This window comes from Quercus robur, chromosome 6, assembly GCF_932294415.1.
Source record: "Quercus robur chromosome 6, dhQueRobu3.1, whole genome shotgun sequence".
NCBI classification, from domain to species: domain Eukaryota; kingdom Viridiplantae; phylum Streptophyta; class Magnoliopsida; order Fagales; family Fagaceae; genus Quercus; species Quercus robur.
Window position 1 is genome coordinate 21,223,602 of NC_065539.1, and position 14,430 is coordinate 21,238,031.

General features: G+C 36.6%; 1 protein-coding gene across 1 annotated transcript; it reads left to right on the forward strand.

Annotated features, from left to right (window-relative positions):
* The first annotated feature begins 8,376 nt into the window (after window positions 1-8,376).
* Window positions 8,377-13,371, forward strand: LOC126733222 (protein ANTHESIS POMOTING FACTOR 1). The gene is made up of 11 exons (XM_050436436.1): window positions 8,377-8,557; window positions 8,664-8,755; window positions 9,243-9,343; window positions 10,162-10,262; window positions 10,338-10,404; window positions 10,515-10,614; window positions 10,694-10,807; window positions 10,903-11,040; window positions 11,236-11,320; window positions 12,306-12,355; window positions 12,762-13,371. The coding sequence occupies exons 1-11, from the start codon at window positions 8,551-8,553 to the stop codon at window positions 12,903-12,905; spliced, it is 999 nt and encodes a 332-aa protein (XP_050292393.1). The 5' UTR covers window positions 8,377-8,550; the 3' UTR covers window positions 12,906-13,371.
* Window positions 13,372-14,430: the final 1,059 nt, after the last annotated feature.

A 14,430-nucleotide genomic window follows, 5' to 3' on the forward strand; every position in this document is an offset into this window, starting at 1 on the left:
ATATTTAAAGCATTCTGTTTAGTTTCTGATAATTTATGCAGATAGGTGTGAACCTTGTTTCAATCATTTGATAGGTGTCAAGCTACTAAAATACTCAAGACTCAAACTTTATGTTCATGTTTTGTCAACCAACATAACATGGACCTAACAGTCATGGTAGGGATTAAGCCTTTGATTTTGAAGCATAAAAAGAAAAGTAAAGAAAAGAGATTAGGCTTTTAAGACTCATTTATTTATTTATTTTGTTCTGTTTAGGGTGCTACTAATTTGAAGTCCATAAGCAATAAGGAGAAGTTTTTAAACATGGACTAATGTATCATTAATCACCAAGCCGACAAGCACAAAAAGTCTCCTCCACTTTTTTGACCTTTTCCAACCTGATCTTATCCTGAGACACCTAAGGGCTCATTGGGACCTTTGGTCCAGCTACACTATGTTCTAATTCCAAAACATTGATGTTAGAACTTAGAACAAGTCTACTTACACAAGAAATTAGTAATTTATAGTTGATTCCATACTAAGTGAAGAGAAATCATAATTTACCATCTTAACAAATTATTAAGAAAGTTGTGAAATTTATCATTTTTTTTTTGGGTGGTTAATATGCAGCAAAAGAAAGTAACTTTATAATTAGGCATGAGATAATCTAAGCTGGCAAGGACAACAAAGATTGATTAGACCAATCTTTTCGGGACCAAGGGGTCTTGGACCAGTAAATGTTCACATCACCTTATGGACATCTTTCATTTTCCTTTTTTTGGGTGGTTCATTTTCCTTTTTTGGTCAAGATAGCTTTATCAGAATTGTTCATAAATTAATACAAAAGCTAAAAGAGCAATTCAGCTCAGCTTGACTAAAACAGTAAAACATAGAGATAAGCTATTTTTGCCTTTTTATCCTATACCCTTAATAAATGGGTTATCAAAAGAAAGGAAAAGGTTCATTTCTATTATGGTAACTTCAAAAAGTTTACTCATTTTAGGTTTCTTACCCTGATTCAGGTTGTTCATTTCCTAACATTTCAAAATGGGTGACATTAGCCACCACCATTTTCCTCAAGGACTAAAAGGTAGTGCACACATTAATGTGCTTCATTGGATTTTCAACATCCTTCCCACCAGCATGCTTGACAAATGCCACTGGAGAAAGAAAGTTGTCATGGCAAACACATACTATACTCATTTGACCTTTTGTGTACCTGTATAAAAACCCTTCAATTCTCTTCCCATTGGGGCCATCGCCGGTAGTAGTCACACTAGGCACTTGTTTAATCACATCCATCCCATTGTCTTGAAAGTGGCCATTAGAAACTTTAACCTTCTTGGGTTGATTCTCCAGCTTAGTCTCACCAAGTTTTATTGATTTTCCATCTGTTATTGCTCCAGGGATGTCCGCAAGCTCATTGTCCTTTGGATTAGGCAATGACTGAGAACTGGTACGACGATGGAAGAAGCGGATTTGACTAATTCAAAAATCTTGAAATATTATTTTTAGTTGTGCAATGAAATAGGTAGATATTGTGAACAAATACAGAGAGTTGACAAAAAAATGGGTAGATATTGTGAACAAATACAGAGATATTCATTACAAGTGACAAATTTGGGAAAAATTTATTAAGAATAAAGAATTCATCTTAGCCCTCCCCTGTACAGCAAACGTTATGTCCCCTCCATTTACTTCCTACTCTACCCCCAAAACTCTTACAATAGTAGGTACACAACACATTCAAAATGTAAAAGCAACCTCCAAATACGCCGACATCATGTTTACAATATTTTTATAGTAAATAATAATAGTATGTTGTTATTAATTTTAACCTGTACTCATTAGTAAAATTATTATTTTTTCCTTAATAATAATTTGTCACGTAGATATTGCAGTGTCTCCTTTTAGATGCCTCTCTCTTTCTCTCTCTGCTATATAGCACGATAGGCCTCCTTGTTCCAAAGCCGATTTTCCTACGATTCTCTTTATGCAGCACTTTTGGGTCCAAAACCCAACATGACCCTTCTCTAACTCCCTAACCCTACCCATGGTTTGGGCTAACTGGTGTTGGTTCCTTAGGAAACACCAAAAACAAAGTATGGGGGTGAATGACATCGCGGGTTTAATGAGGGGGAAGCTTGGGGGGGGTGTGGAAGGTGGGGTTGGGTCTCTCGTTTGCAGGGCTCGAGGCAAAACCTCGGCATGTGCATGTGTCTCCTATTAGATGCCTCTCTCGTTCTCTCTCTCTCTCTCTCTCTCTCTCTCTGCTATATAGCATGATAGGCCTCCTTGTTCCAAAGCCGATTTTCTTACGCCATTTTTTAGATTCAAGAAATAGTTGAGACATGAGCAATTGCATGCGGATTTCAATCCATGTCCCTTCTCTACAACTGCACCTTCCAGTCCTTCATGGGCCAATGCCATTCAAATAAAAAATATTTGAGGAATAAATCAGCAAAGAGAAATTGAAAGAAAAAGATACAAGTTAGTGCTACCAAAAATTTCATCAAGGCTTTCCATTGTAGGGATCTTTAGATAATTTTATGCTGAAATTTCTTGCTTAAAGTGTTTACCAAAAAAATAGCAAACAGCCTCAAAATTTTCCACTTTTTTCCCATAGCAATATTGGGAGGAAGTAGTACTTGCTGCAATTACTCATTCTAAAGTAAGCTAGTTGTTTCATAAAGTTATAAATGTTGGCGTTTTACACACAATAGAGTAATAGATAGGAAGAAGTAGTATTGTAGAAGTTAACCATGAGATATATCATGAACTACTTATGGTTAAACTTCATCTTAGTACTAAGACCTTTGTGTACTAAGACTTTAGAATTTGATACTTACTCTACTTTACTTGTGTGTTACTCATAGCGAAATATGAGTACCTTGTTATATTTAATGTACCAATACTTGAAGTAATTTTTTGGGAAGTTATTAAGAAATGGTTTGACAAATAATTTTTTGGGAAGTTATTATATTCAACGTTTTTTTTGCCTTCAAGGGTGCCAAATAATTTACAGTATTTGTAATTGCTTCTTTTTAGTCTTAATATAACTGGTTGGGGGTACTTGCTTTGATCCTGCAATCACACTTACAAAAGAAAAAAAGAAGAAGATATACTAGTACTATCTTTTCCCTAGTAAGATAGTCATCCAGATATCAAAAATGTTAGTGAGATATGATTCTCTTGAGTCTTTCTATAGAAATCATTATATTCCTTATGCTTTCACACATAACCTTTGCCCATCAAGAATGGAAAGCATCCTTTAAATAAAAATAAAAAAATAAAAAAAGAACGAGTTGCCTATGACAACTCACTGTGTTAAAAAGATGAGTTCCTTTTAACGATATTAATCATTTTAACATAATGGACTGTATAATTATATTTTAAAAATAAAAAAATTCAAAAGGAGAAAGAAACATTTGCTAAATATAAACAATCAGAAAGTAAGGCAAAAGGATTTTAATAATAATAAGAGTTAAAACTAACAAAGAGTACCAACAATACTAGGCACCTGAGCGAATGTTATAAACACAAGACTATTGCAGGCTTTGTATGTCAGCACTGATTCTTGACCATCGAAAATCATCCCCATTTTCTTCTTCTCACTGGTTCCTTGACTAGTTTCACCTTGCCTGAAAAGAACATAAGCAAATACTAATATGCAAATCATTTAACTATAAAGAGATGTATATGTAATCAGTATTGAATCGAAGTATAGTACCATGTCCAATCCCACAGTCAGAAGGATGTGTTCATGTCCGTTGCGGCCTTCATGGTCGATCCTCAATGTGTGAAGCCTTTGGGGGGGGGGGGTATCTGTGTCTGGATGAACTCGGTATGCACAAACTTAGGGGGGACAGCACCAGGGGTGGGTCGCCCAAGGGTGGGCATGAATCCCATCTCATCTCTACCATGTACATTTGTGGGGGGTAGTGTCAGTAGTTAGTGAGGGAGACGTATCGGTGGTGGGCAACGGAGATGTAGTAGGGGATGTGGGTGGGCAAGTATTATTGCTTCTCATGGATGGGGACTGAGATGTGTCCCCATGGGTAAATGTATGGGATGGACCTGCATCATCGTGTGCCATGGAGCCCATGTCATAACCAGTGTCTAAACACATCTTATCAGCTGTCTGACTTGCCTCCTCCATGGTATGGTCATCCACGGGTGTGTGACGCCAACTAGATGTGGACATGGGTGTGTGATGCCGACCAGATGTGGGACACTAACCAGATGTGAGACGCCGACTAGATATGGGCACGAGTGTGTGACGCTGACCAGATGTGGGACGCCGACTAGATGTATGACGCTGACTAGATTGATGGCTTCCCTACCCTTAACGTCCACCTGCTTGCCAACCACGCCCTACAGCCGGTTCACTTGTGTTGCCCGCATCGCATGCATCGTCCAAGGTCAACCAACCAATCTCTTCAATAGATTACAAGGCATTAATACAGTCGGTGTAGATCTCAGACCCTAGTTCGCACTTCGCCATAATCCTCAATTGTGATTCAACCTGTCACAAATATATAAGAGTAGTGTTAGTAGGTTGAACTAAACTATTCAACGAGAGGTACATTTATAACAAAACAGTGTTTGTAAACTTACCAAAGTGTCCCAGTACGAGGTCTCTTTTGTAATATGGCGAACAGTGCGGGTACAAAACCATTCCATATACTCATCGTTGTAGCTCATTTCCCCATGAAAGGGCAGTGCATCGGCAATTGTGGTGTGCGCAGCCCATTTAGCAATATGCGTGGCATGTTCTTGGGCCCATTTTTTTGCTACTTGCCCTGAAGTGTTATCTTGTGAAGTTTAGTTGAAGTATCGACATCGACTGGTATGCCTTGCTTCATCCCAAACTGTCGGAGAACAAGTTTGGGGTTATGCCCTTTAACTACCAAAAAATATATGAGTGGCACGATAGACCTCCATATGTGTTGGCCTGCCATACAATATGCGGGTAGGGAACCCAAATAATTCATGTATGGCTCCCAGACAATTTGCAATGATCCAACAGATGCAAATAACCATATTAACAATATAATTAGAAAAAATGTGTAACGAATGTGAACAATACATGTAACTTTGAAATAAAAAATGTTTATTCATTTCAAAGCGAATTGTAAGTATAACAACTACATGCCAAAGCGGTTCCCACTTGTAAGGCACGATACCTGATTTGGCTGTAGTGAAGCAAGCGACACACGATAGGCATGTACGACATGCATTGCATGTTCAGTTGTTATCTTAGCCCCTTTCCATCTAGTAAACAACACATACATAACCTTCATATTAGTTACTTACATAATTCCCATGTGAAAAAAGTTAATGCAGAAATGTAAAACGGTAACTATCTAAGATCCTACATACCTGATAGCAAGTGGACCTGGGGGCAGTGCCTGGTGTGGATGCCTCATCACAGGACATATGTGTGGAAACCTCGCCCATGCCCACAACTGCACCAATAGCAGTGCACCGCCAATCTGCTTGGCTGCCTTTTCTGATGCCTTACAGAGGTGTTTATATAGCTAACTTAGTGCTACACTACCCCAACTATAATTCTTTCTGTTGCTGATTAGATTGAAAAATTGCAGATACATGAGACCAGTTCGCCAGACTTGTCCATAAACAGCGTACCACCCAACATCTCCAGTATGTAAAACCGAGCATACTGCTGCACAAGCACCTCAATGGCGTTAGCCAGGAGAGGGTTGCTAAATCGCTTCTCAAGCCATTTGGCTTTTACCCTCGGCCTTTCCATCACTGCAGTGTTCTTATTAGCACCGACTTCTCTGTTCAGCGGCCTATGCCCTAGCAAGTCGGCGCAGAGTTCGCCCCAATCGTCCATATGGGTATATCCCACCACCAGCAAGCCATCTACAAGTACCCCCATTATAACCTCTATATCTTGTAGCATAATGGTCATCTCACCATGGGGCAAGTGGAATGAGTGCATCTCCGACCGCCATCTCTCCACCAATGTTGTGATCAATGCATGGTCAAGGTCCATATGTGGGACCCGAAGTAGCCCATCTAACCCCGCATTTGTGATATAGGTGGCAATCCGTGGATCTAACCCATCTAACCCACCTTCAAGCAGACCTTTCTCTCAGTGATGACAAGTCAGTACACCTGGCACTTCCTGCAAATAGAGCAGCTTAGTATTAATAATAATTAGAGTAGCACGTAATAATTACGCTTCAAACTTAAATGCTAAAAATCTTTCTACTACATATATTGACTATGATTTTGGACAAGTGCATACCTCGCCTTCCAAAGGAGCATCCCAAAGCAAACTTGAACGATGCATAGCCTACCTTGTCAAGACAATCTATATAGAGGGTCCCGCTTGATGTGGGTCCATATCTGGCATTTGGTGACAATAGCATTCAGGGGAAAATTCACTTCAAATACATAAACTTTCTTCTTCTTCTTATTTATTTATTTTTAATTATAAACATATTTGACTGAAAATGGCAATAATATATATCTAATGCAGCCTTCACTGATTTCATGAAAAAAAAATGAATTAAACTTTAGAATGTTAAGTAGATTACAACATATTCAGCTAATAGAAATAGAATACATCAGCATACAAGATAAAACATTTTCACCCCTAAATAAATAAATGAGAAAGCCACAAGTTTCAGATGGAAGAAATTTCTAAAATGAAAGTCTCTCTACATTATTAAAATCAACCCTCACTTTAATAGTCCAAGCATCCTACTCATTATTCAACAACATCAAGCCCCAAAAATTACACCACAAAATACCCACAAATCAAATATGGCCTCAATGAGAACGCTAACTGTGTCTTACAATGACTGATTGCTCTAATAACACATGAAAATGTTCATTAAAAAAAAATCAAAAATTACATCACAAAATACCCACAAATACTCAATGCTCAAATAAATATTGAGATAAGGAGACATTCCTTGTGATTCCAAACTGAAGATGCAGTCCAACAATGAGAGTAGAAAGCGTGAGCAAGAGGGAGAGTACAAAGCGAGATTGAGACTGAGAGGGAGACCGAGAGTAAGGGGGAGACTGAGAATGAGAGGGAGATTGAGAGCGTGTGGGAGAGTTAGAGTGAGATGATAGTGAGATTGAGAAAGTGAGACTGAGTTGATAGTGAGATTGAGAGAGTGAGAAGGAGATTGAGAAAGTGAGTGATGAGAGAGTAAGCTGAGTGTGCTCTAAGTGTGGGTAACAGGGGCCATACTCGAGTTTAATGGATGTGGGTAGTAGGCTAGAACAGTACTTGAGCCCATGAAGCTCGAGTACCAAGCGGAATTTTTAAATACCCAAATGCCATGTCATCGTGCCACGTTGGAATAGAAAATAGGGAACTCAAGTTTAGTGAGCTCGAGTACTAGAAAAAGTAGTAGATCCCCATTTAGTTTCGAAACAGTGTTTTTTTGCTACAAATTTTATGAAAGGATGGTATTTGGCCCTTTTCACCAATAATAATTCATACCACTAAACTCTATCATAAAGATGTCATACGCTTATAAGACTGTGTTATCCTAAATTATAAATTCATAGTAGTCTATCACAATCCACAGAGTAAGACACTCAAAACAGTTTCAAACAGAGTGAGAGAGAGCAGATGAAATATTGAGAGCAACGAGTAAAATAGTAGCCAATCTAGATTGATGGACTTAGGGAAGGAGGCAAATGTTGTCTCTTTAAAACTCTTAGGTTTGTGTTATTTTATTTTATTTTAATTATGTTGTGCCAATTTTTTAATTTGAGTGAAGGAGTGAGGACGGATCGAAATGGGCTTCTTTGTATGTTTTTCTGAGATTGTTTTTGGGCTTCCTAGTTTTTTTTTTCAAAGTCCTAATGATATATTTAAGAGGACAAAGTTTAGTTTTGTTGGGCTTAAATAAAACTTTTGGATGTTCAAATTTTCAGGGTAGTCAATTTTTTAAGGGTGGTCAAAATAAAATATTTATAAAAAATATTATATATAATATCAGTGTATTTACTTGAACACCTTACTTTTTTTTTTTTTTTTTTGGGTTAAAAACACCCTTATTGTTCTTCAACATATAGTTGCCCCTGATTAAACCTCAATTCATTAAAATGAAACTACGTTGTATCTTTTATCTGAATTTTAATAATATAAGCTGAGGTCCTAAATCCTAAGGTTTTAATTTATTATTTTTAAAATATTGAAGTTTGATTTGTCAATTTCAAAACTATAGGATTTAATTTATTATAGTTTGAAAATTTAAGATTTAATTAAATTTTTCTTGAATTATAAGATTTATATATATTTTTTCAAAAAAAGAAAAAAGAAAAACATCACACGGCCACACCCACCCTCGAAAATCGAATAAAAAAGAAGAAGCAAATAAACGAAAACTATATATATAAGTAAAAAAGAAATGAAAAGAAAGGCAGTAAGGGCCAAGGCACCCAATAGCCAATATCTTGTGCATCTGATTCTTAAGAGTTTTCCGGCGGTTGGTACTTAGGAGTTAGGAATTCCAAGCTTGCTTCGGAGCCAATTTTTGGGGATTTCTGACACTCATACAAAAAAAAAAAAAAATGGGTGGTACGTATAATTGCTCTTTTTCTTGTGTGCAATATTGTTGATTTCTTTCTGCTTAACCACTTCCTAATATTTTTTTTTTCAAAATTATTTTAATAAATAAATGCAGGCTCTCAATCCGAAAGAGAAGACAAGGTTTCATTGGAGCTGAATGAAGAGATTATTCAAAGCATGGAAGTCGGCATGGCCTTCAGAGACTATGTAAAATTCTCTCACTCACCATTTTTTTTTTTTTTAATTAATTTGCTTTGGCTTTAGCAGAATTCTATGGTCTTCGATTTACTTTGTGTGAAATTTTATGTTTCATATCAACACAAGCAGCAACGGATAGTGTCTGGTCTATGTGTGTGTGTGTGTTTGTCGTTGGAACCCTAATCCTCTGTTTGGTTGCTGAGAAAGCTGAATGGCCGTCCTATGTCTAGCAAAATTTAATTTTTATGTTGGGTACAGTATCTTAGGTGCAGTACATTAGGTCCCAAATTAAATTTAAATTGAATATAATTGGGAGACCTAATGTACTGCATCTAAGGTACTGTTTTGAAGTTTTACACTTCTATGTTTGTATGTTATCAACGTGTTGTTGGAGATGGCTTACTTTATGTTTACAGTTTTTGCTCTGTGTTTTTGTTTTCCTTTTCGTATATTGACTTACTGAAGTTTTTATGCATATTTGTATTGTTATCTACAGAATGGTAGAATTAGTTCGATGGATTTTCATAAGACTTCAAGTTATCTAGTAACAGCTAGTGATGACGAATCCATTCGCCTTTATGATGTTGCCAGTGCAAGGTCAGTGCCTTTCTTTTTTGTCTTATCCCTCAAATTTTCCCCCTTTCTAAGCACCATTTTTGTTTGTTTTGTTGTTGTTCATTTTATTTTGTTGGGAACATTTAAATCACAGAAAATTTTCTGGTTATGTATATTAGTCATACCCTGGTGCTCTCAATCATAGTGGTGATAGGGAATTGTTGGTTTCACAAGACTCACAGCAAATTTTTCTTTTTTGGTTGAGTTGAGCACTTCTTGAAAGGGATTGTGAGCAAATTGATTAACTCGTAGACTATTTGAAGAAAAAAGGAAAAAAAACAATTGACGATTATCTAAAGTTTGTCATGCTTGATATTCTGTGAAGATGTAAAATATGTGCTCATATGGGCAAAGACTCGATGCCTTTTGTGAAGCCTTGGCCCACCTGTTTGTGAGATGTGAAAGTTGATTTTTCGTTTAAATGTTATTCCTTTTAAGAAGGTCAAAGAACTATATGCTCAAGACAATTCTTCATTTTCTAGAATTTAAAATAGTCCTGATATTGAGATTGAAAACCATGGGCTTAACTGATAAATTTCTTTATTTGTGGGTGACTTCAGTTGGTTTTATCAAGAGGAACTATAGGGAACTGTAATAAGCCATCCTTGGTCTATGTTTTAGATTTCACTTTCGGTACTAGAGTTGATTGTGACTAACACTTAATCAATCATGCCTATTAAATTCTCCTGTTGCCTTGAAAAACTCTTGTTTTTGGTTGTGCATTATTTTAATTTTTAGGCTACTTGTTTTGGTAGTGGCAAGATTCATTGAGACACTTTTTTTTTTCTGCTAATTGCCAGCTGTTTGAAGACAATTAACAGCAAAAAGTATGGGGTTGATCTGGTTTGCTTTACTTCTCACCCTACAACAGTCATCTACTCTTCAAAAAATGGCTGGGATGGTATGTTAATCCCAAATATGTTTGTGTGTGCATGGTTTATTTAGAATCATCTATTTATTTGTTCAATATAATCAGAATCCCTGAGGTTACTATCATTGCACGACAACAAGTATTTGCGGTATTTTAAAGGTCACCATGACAGGTTTGGTTTCTCACACTAACGATATTGGCAATTTTTTTTCTCATTCTCAAGTGACTACTTGTCTGAACATATCTGTGTAATAATAGGATGTCTTCTACTCTTGTTTCTAGGGTTGTGTCACTCAGCTTGTGCTCTCGCAAAGAATGCTTTATCTCTGGTTCTCTTGATCGAACTGTTTTGCTTTGGGATCAACGAGCTGAGAAGTGTCAGGTGGAGGCATTTGCATATTGATGCTCCTTTTCAAAATATGTTTTATATATTACTAAGATATCTATCACCTGCAAATTAGGGTCTTTTACGTGCACAAGGAAGGCCTGCTACGGCATATGATGAACAAGGACTAGTCTTTGCAATTGCCTTTGGAGGATACATTAGAATGTTTGATGCCCGCAAGTATGAAAAGGTTAGTGTTGATGTTCAAGAGCAGGGGAGTATTAAGTTTGTCTAGATTGTTAAATCTGTGAATTACAATTATTTAGTGAAATTGATTCCTTCTAGGGCCCTTTTGACATCTTTTCTGTTGGGGGAGATACATCTGATGCAAATGTTGTAAAGTTCAGTAATGATGGGAGACTTATGCTTTTAACAACTATGGATGGACATATTCATGTGCTTGATTCATTCCGTGGCACACTTGTGAGTTATCTATCTCTTACACTTATATTTCCATGAACTTTTCTGTTAACTGAAAAAAGAAAAAGGTCATTACTCAGTGCTGGTCCCCCTTAGGTGATTCATGGCAAAACTTTACTGATGGAGATCTCAAATTGGTAGCATTTATAGAGATGATTTAATCCCTAAGATGTGCTTTTATGTTCTCTGTTAATTCAGTTATCCACATATAATGTCAAGCCTGTTTCAAGCAATTCCACATTAGAGGCATCATTCAGCCCTGAGGGAATGTTTGTTATATCAGGTACTGCTCATATCCTGTCACTTTTCTCAGGATTAATAATTTGGATAAATTTATTCAGAATTTGTTCATTTTGGATGATTGCGACCTGTTTGTATGTTTACATTTTCAGTCTATGGAGTTTTTCAATTTTTTTGTTACCTAAAACTCTGATCTCAACCTTTGGAAGGATGCTGCAAGATCTGATCTTGCTGGTGCTATAAATAGCTTGGCTTTAAATACAGAGCTTTTTGGTGGCTCTGTTTTCATGGACTAGTTTCATTGGGATAAAATTTATCTTCAATTATGTCCTGATTGTGGAGATTTATCGTTGTGGAAGTTTTGCCAGAATAATAAATTTAACACTCAAGATGAAAGTATCTAATACTTTGCAATAAATCTCACCATGCTCAAATAGAATATACAAAGGAGTTCTCAATAAAAGAGAAATCTTATTGATACTTGAAACATTACACACACCTTGCTACACACCACACGCCACTCTCTTTTCTATTTCCTTACACATATTTGCTTTGTTGCTATCTTACACTTTGTTGGATACTGCACTTTTGGATGCCTTAATACATTCCTTGGAAAGCTTTATATAAAGAATGAATACTAAACTAAGGAGACAAAGGAGAGACAAGCCATTAACTCCTATCACCTAAAAATTGACAATGTTGCATGCATGGAAGTAGAAAAGTCAAGGAAAGAAGCTCTTTCCTTACTAGAACTCTAAGCTTCCCACATTGCTCATGTTTTACTTATTTTCTTCATACCTTGCTTGTAGTCACACATACAAAATGTTTGAAACCAAATCACTGTCCAATTGAGTCAGCGATGAATCTTACACTGATTACCTTTGCTTAACCTGTCCAAAAGGACCATATTACTGGACTTGCTGTTTCCCCCACTCCACTCTCCCAAAAATAAAAAATACTTCTAATTAATCTCTTTTGCTGCCCCTTTTATGGTAATTATTGACTTTCTTCATTCTGATTTCTGGCAGGTTCAGGTGATGGAAGTGTTTATTCTTGGAGTGTACGAAGTGGGAAAGAAGTATGTTCCATGATTCTCAAGCAGTTCTGAAGTTGCTTTCATTCTTTCTTTATTTCGTACACTTTTTCTTACTGTTATTTATCTGACATATAGTAGGGTTCTGCATTCTCCATAGGTAGATGTAATGTAATATGCACAAACAAATGCACTCACGATTGAAGATAAAAAATAGATGATTGTGTTGACACACCAGGGTCATTGTTTAGGTTTTTGTTAGGGTTCTTCTCACTAAGAACATATATTAAGACATACATAACGGCCCCCCTAGACATTTGGTCAGATGGTAAATGGTGGTGAGCTCACAATCATAATGCAACATTATTATATTTATGAACGGCAAATGTATGTCTGTATGTGTACCTTGTTATGTTGCTGACTTGGTATTGCTTATTATTAAACTATCTAGGTTGCGAGTTGGATGAGTACTGAAACTGAGCCTCCTGTCATAAAATGGGCTCCTGGAAGTCTGATGTTCGTCACTGGCTCTTCTGAACTGTCATTCTGGATACCGGACTTGTCTAAGTTGGGATCTTATGCTGGAAGGAAGTAGAAATTCAGTCATCAACACACTTACAATTTCACGTAGGAAGCAGTTGAAAGGTTTACCATTTCTGCCAATCTATTTATTGTTAAAGCTTGAAATCAAAGGCAAATTTATTGTTTCCTCTGTAGAGTTGTTTGCTATGCAGTGACAGTTAATTGAACAGAGGATAGGCAAATGTGTTCTGTACTGCAACTCACAATTAAAAAAAAAAAAAAAAGAAGCAATCTGAGTAGCTCCTTTTCAGAGCATCATAGAAGCTCCAGTTGCTTACTTCCTGGATGTGTATTACGTGAATTTTTTTGAAGGAAATGGCCATAGATCTGAAGTTTAGGTATCAGAAAGTCATTTATCAAAAAAATGTTTAGCTATTGGATGATCATTTTTGAAAGTCTTCGAACTATGATTGTACAGTTTACCTTGTTGTGAATCTAATTAGAGGAGCCATCAAGAGCACTTCAGTGTAGATTTTTAATTGACGTGTGTACAAACACCACTCTTCTAATATAGTAAATTATATATCTTGTAACCAAAAATTTGGGGGGGGGGGGGGGGGGGGGTGGAATTTGATATTAAACAATGATTTGTAATTTTGTATAGCTTATTTAGAGAATATATTTCTCCAAGGAAGTGAATGGCTTCAAATGAGAAATTGAAGGTAGAATAGTAGTGTTTAAACATTGGGACATATATCTTTCTCAGTCTGTTGGACCAATGTTAAAAGGTGTTCATGCTACAAAAGGTGTCAAATGTGGGGTCTAAAGACCGTGAATAAATCAAGCTATCAGCAATATAGAACTTCCCAAAAAAGCTGTGCCCTGTTTCTATCTGTGATAGTCTTCTTTCTTAGGGCTAGTCTACCTCTTGGAATTCTTATGCATGTGCCAGTCAACAACAAAATATCTTCTTGTCCAGTTTGAAAGAAAGATCTGCTCAATTTTTCTACTCTATCGCCTACCTACTTGTAATGAGGATGACAAATTAGAATTGGATTCACACTCCCAGGTCCCACCACCAAAACAAAGATACAGCTCAAATGGTAGCCCCCAACCTTTTCGAGTTCTCTCCACCCAAGAGAGAACCCAAAAATCAATGATTTGCATGAACAAGAGAAAAATGTTGAATATGCCTCCAGACAATAGTATAACTACGTAGATGGCATGCACATGGAAACTTTTAAATGTAGTTTAGCAAGTTCTAATCAAAATGGAAAGAAAAAAAATAAAAATAAAATAAATATGAGACTTTACAACACTGTAAAGGGGTTCAAAAAGCATGATGCATGCAATCCCTCATATTACTGGTAAAGGACATTGCGTACTTGAAGTCTCAAAAAGCTTCAAAGATCTTGTTGGATCCACAGCTAAATCTTCATAAAATATCCTTGAACCAGGAATAGAAGCATTGTCTATAGTGAAAAGTCCCCTCTATTTGTCTACCCCTCTATAATAAAAGGCTAAATTTCCCAAACAGACATTAGGGCCATTTCCAGCCATAAAGTTTGAAAAACTTGTCAATCGAATTAATGGAATGC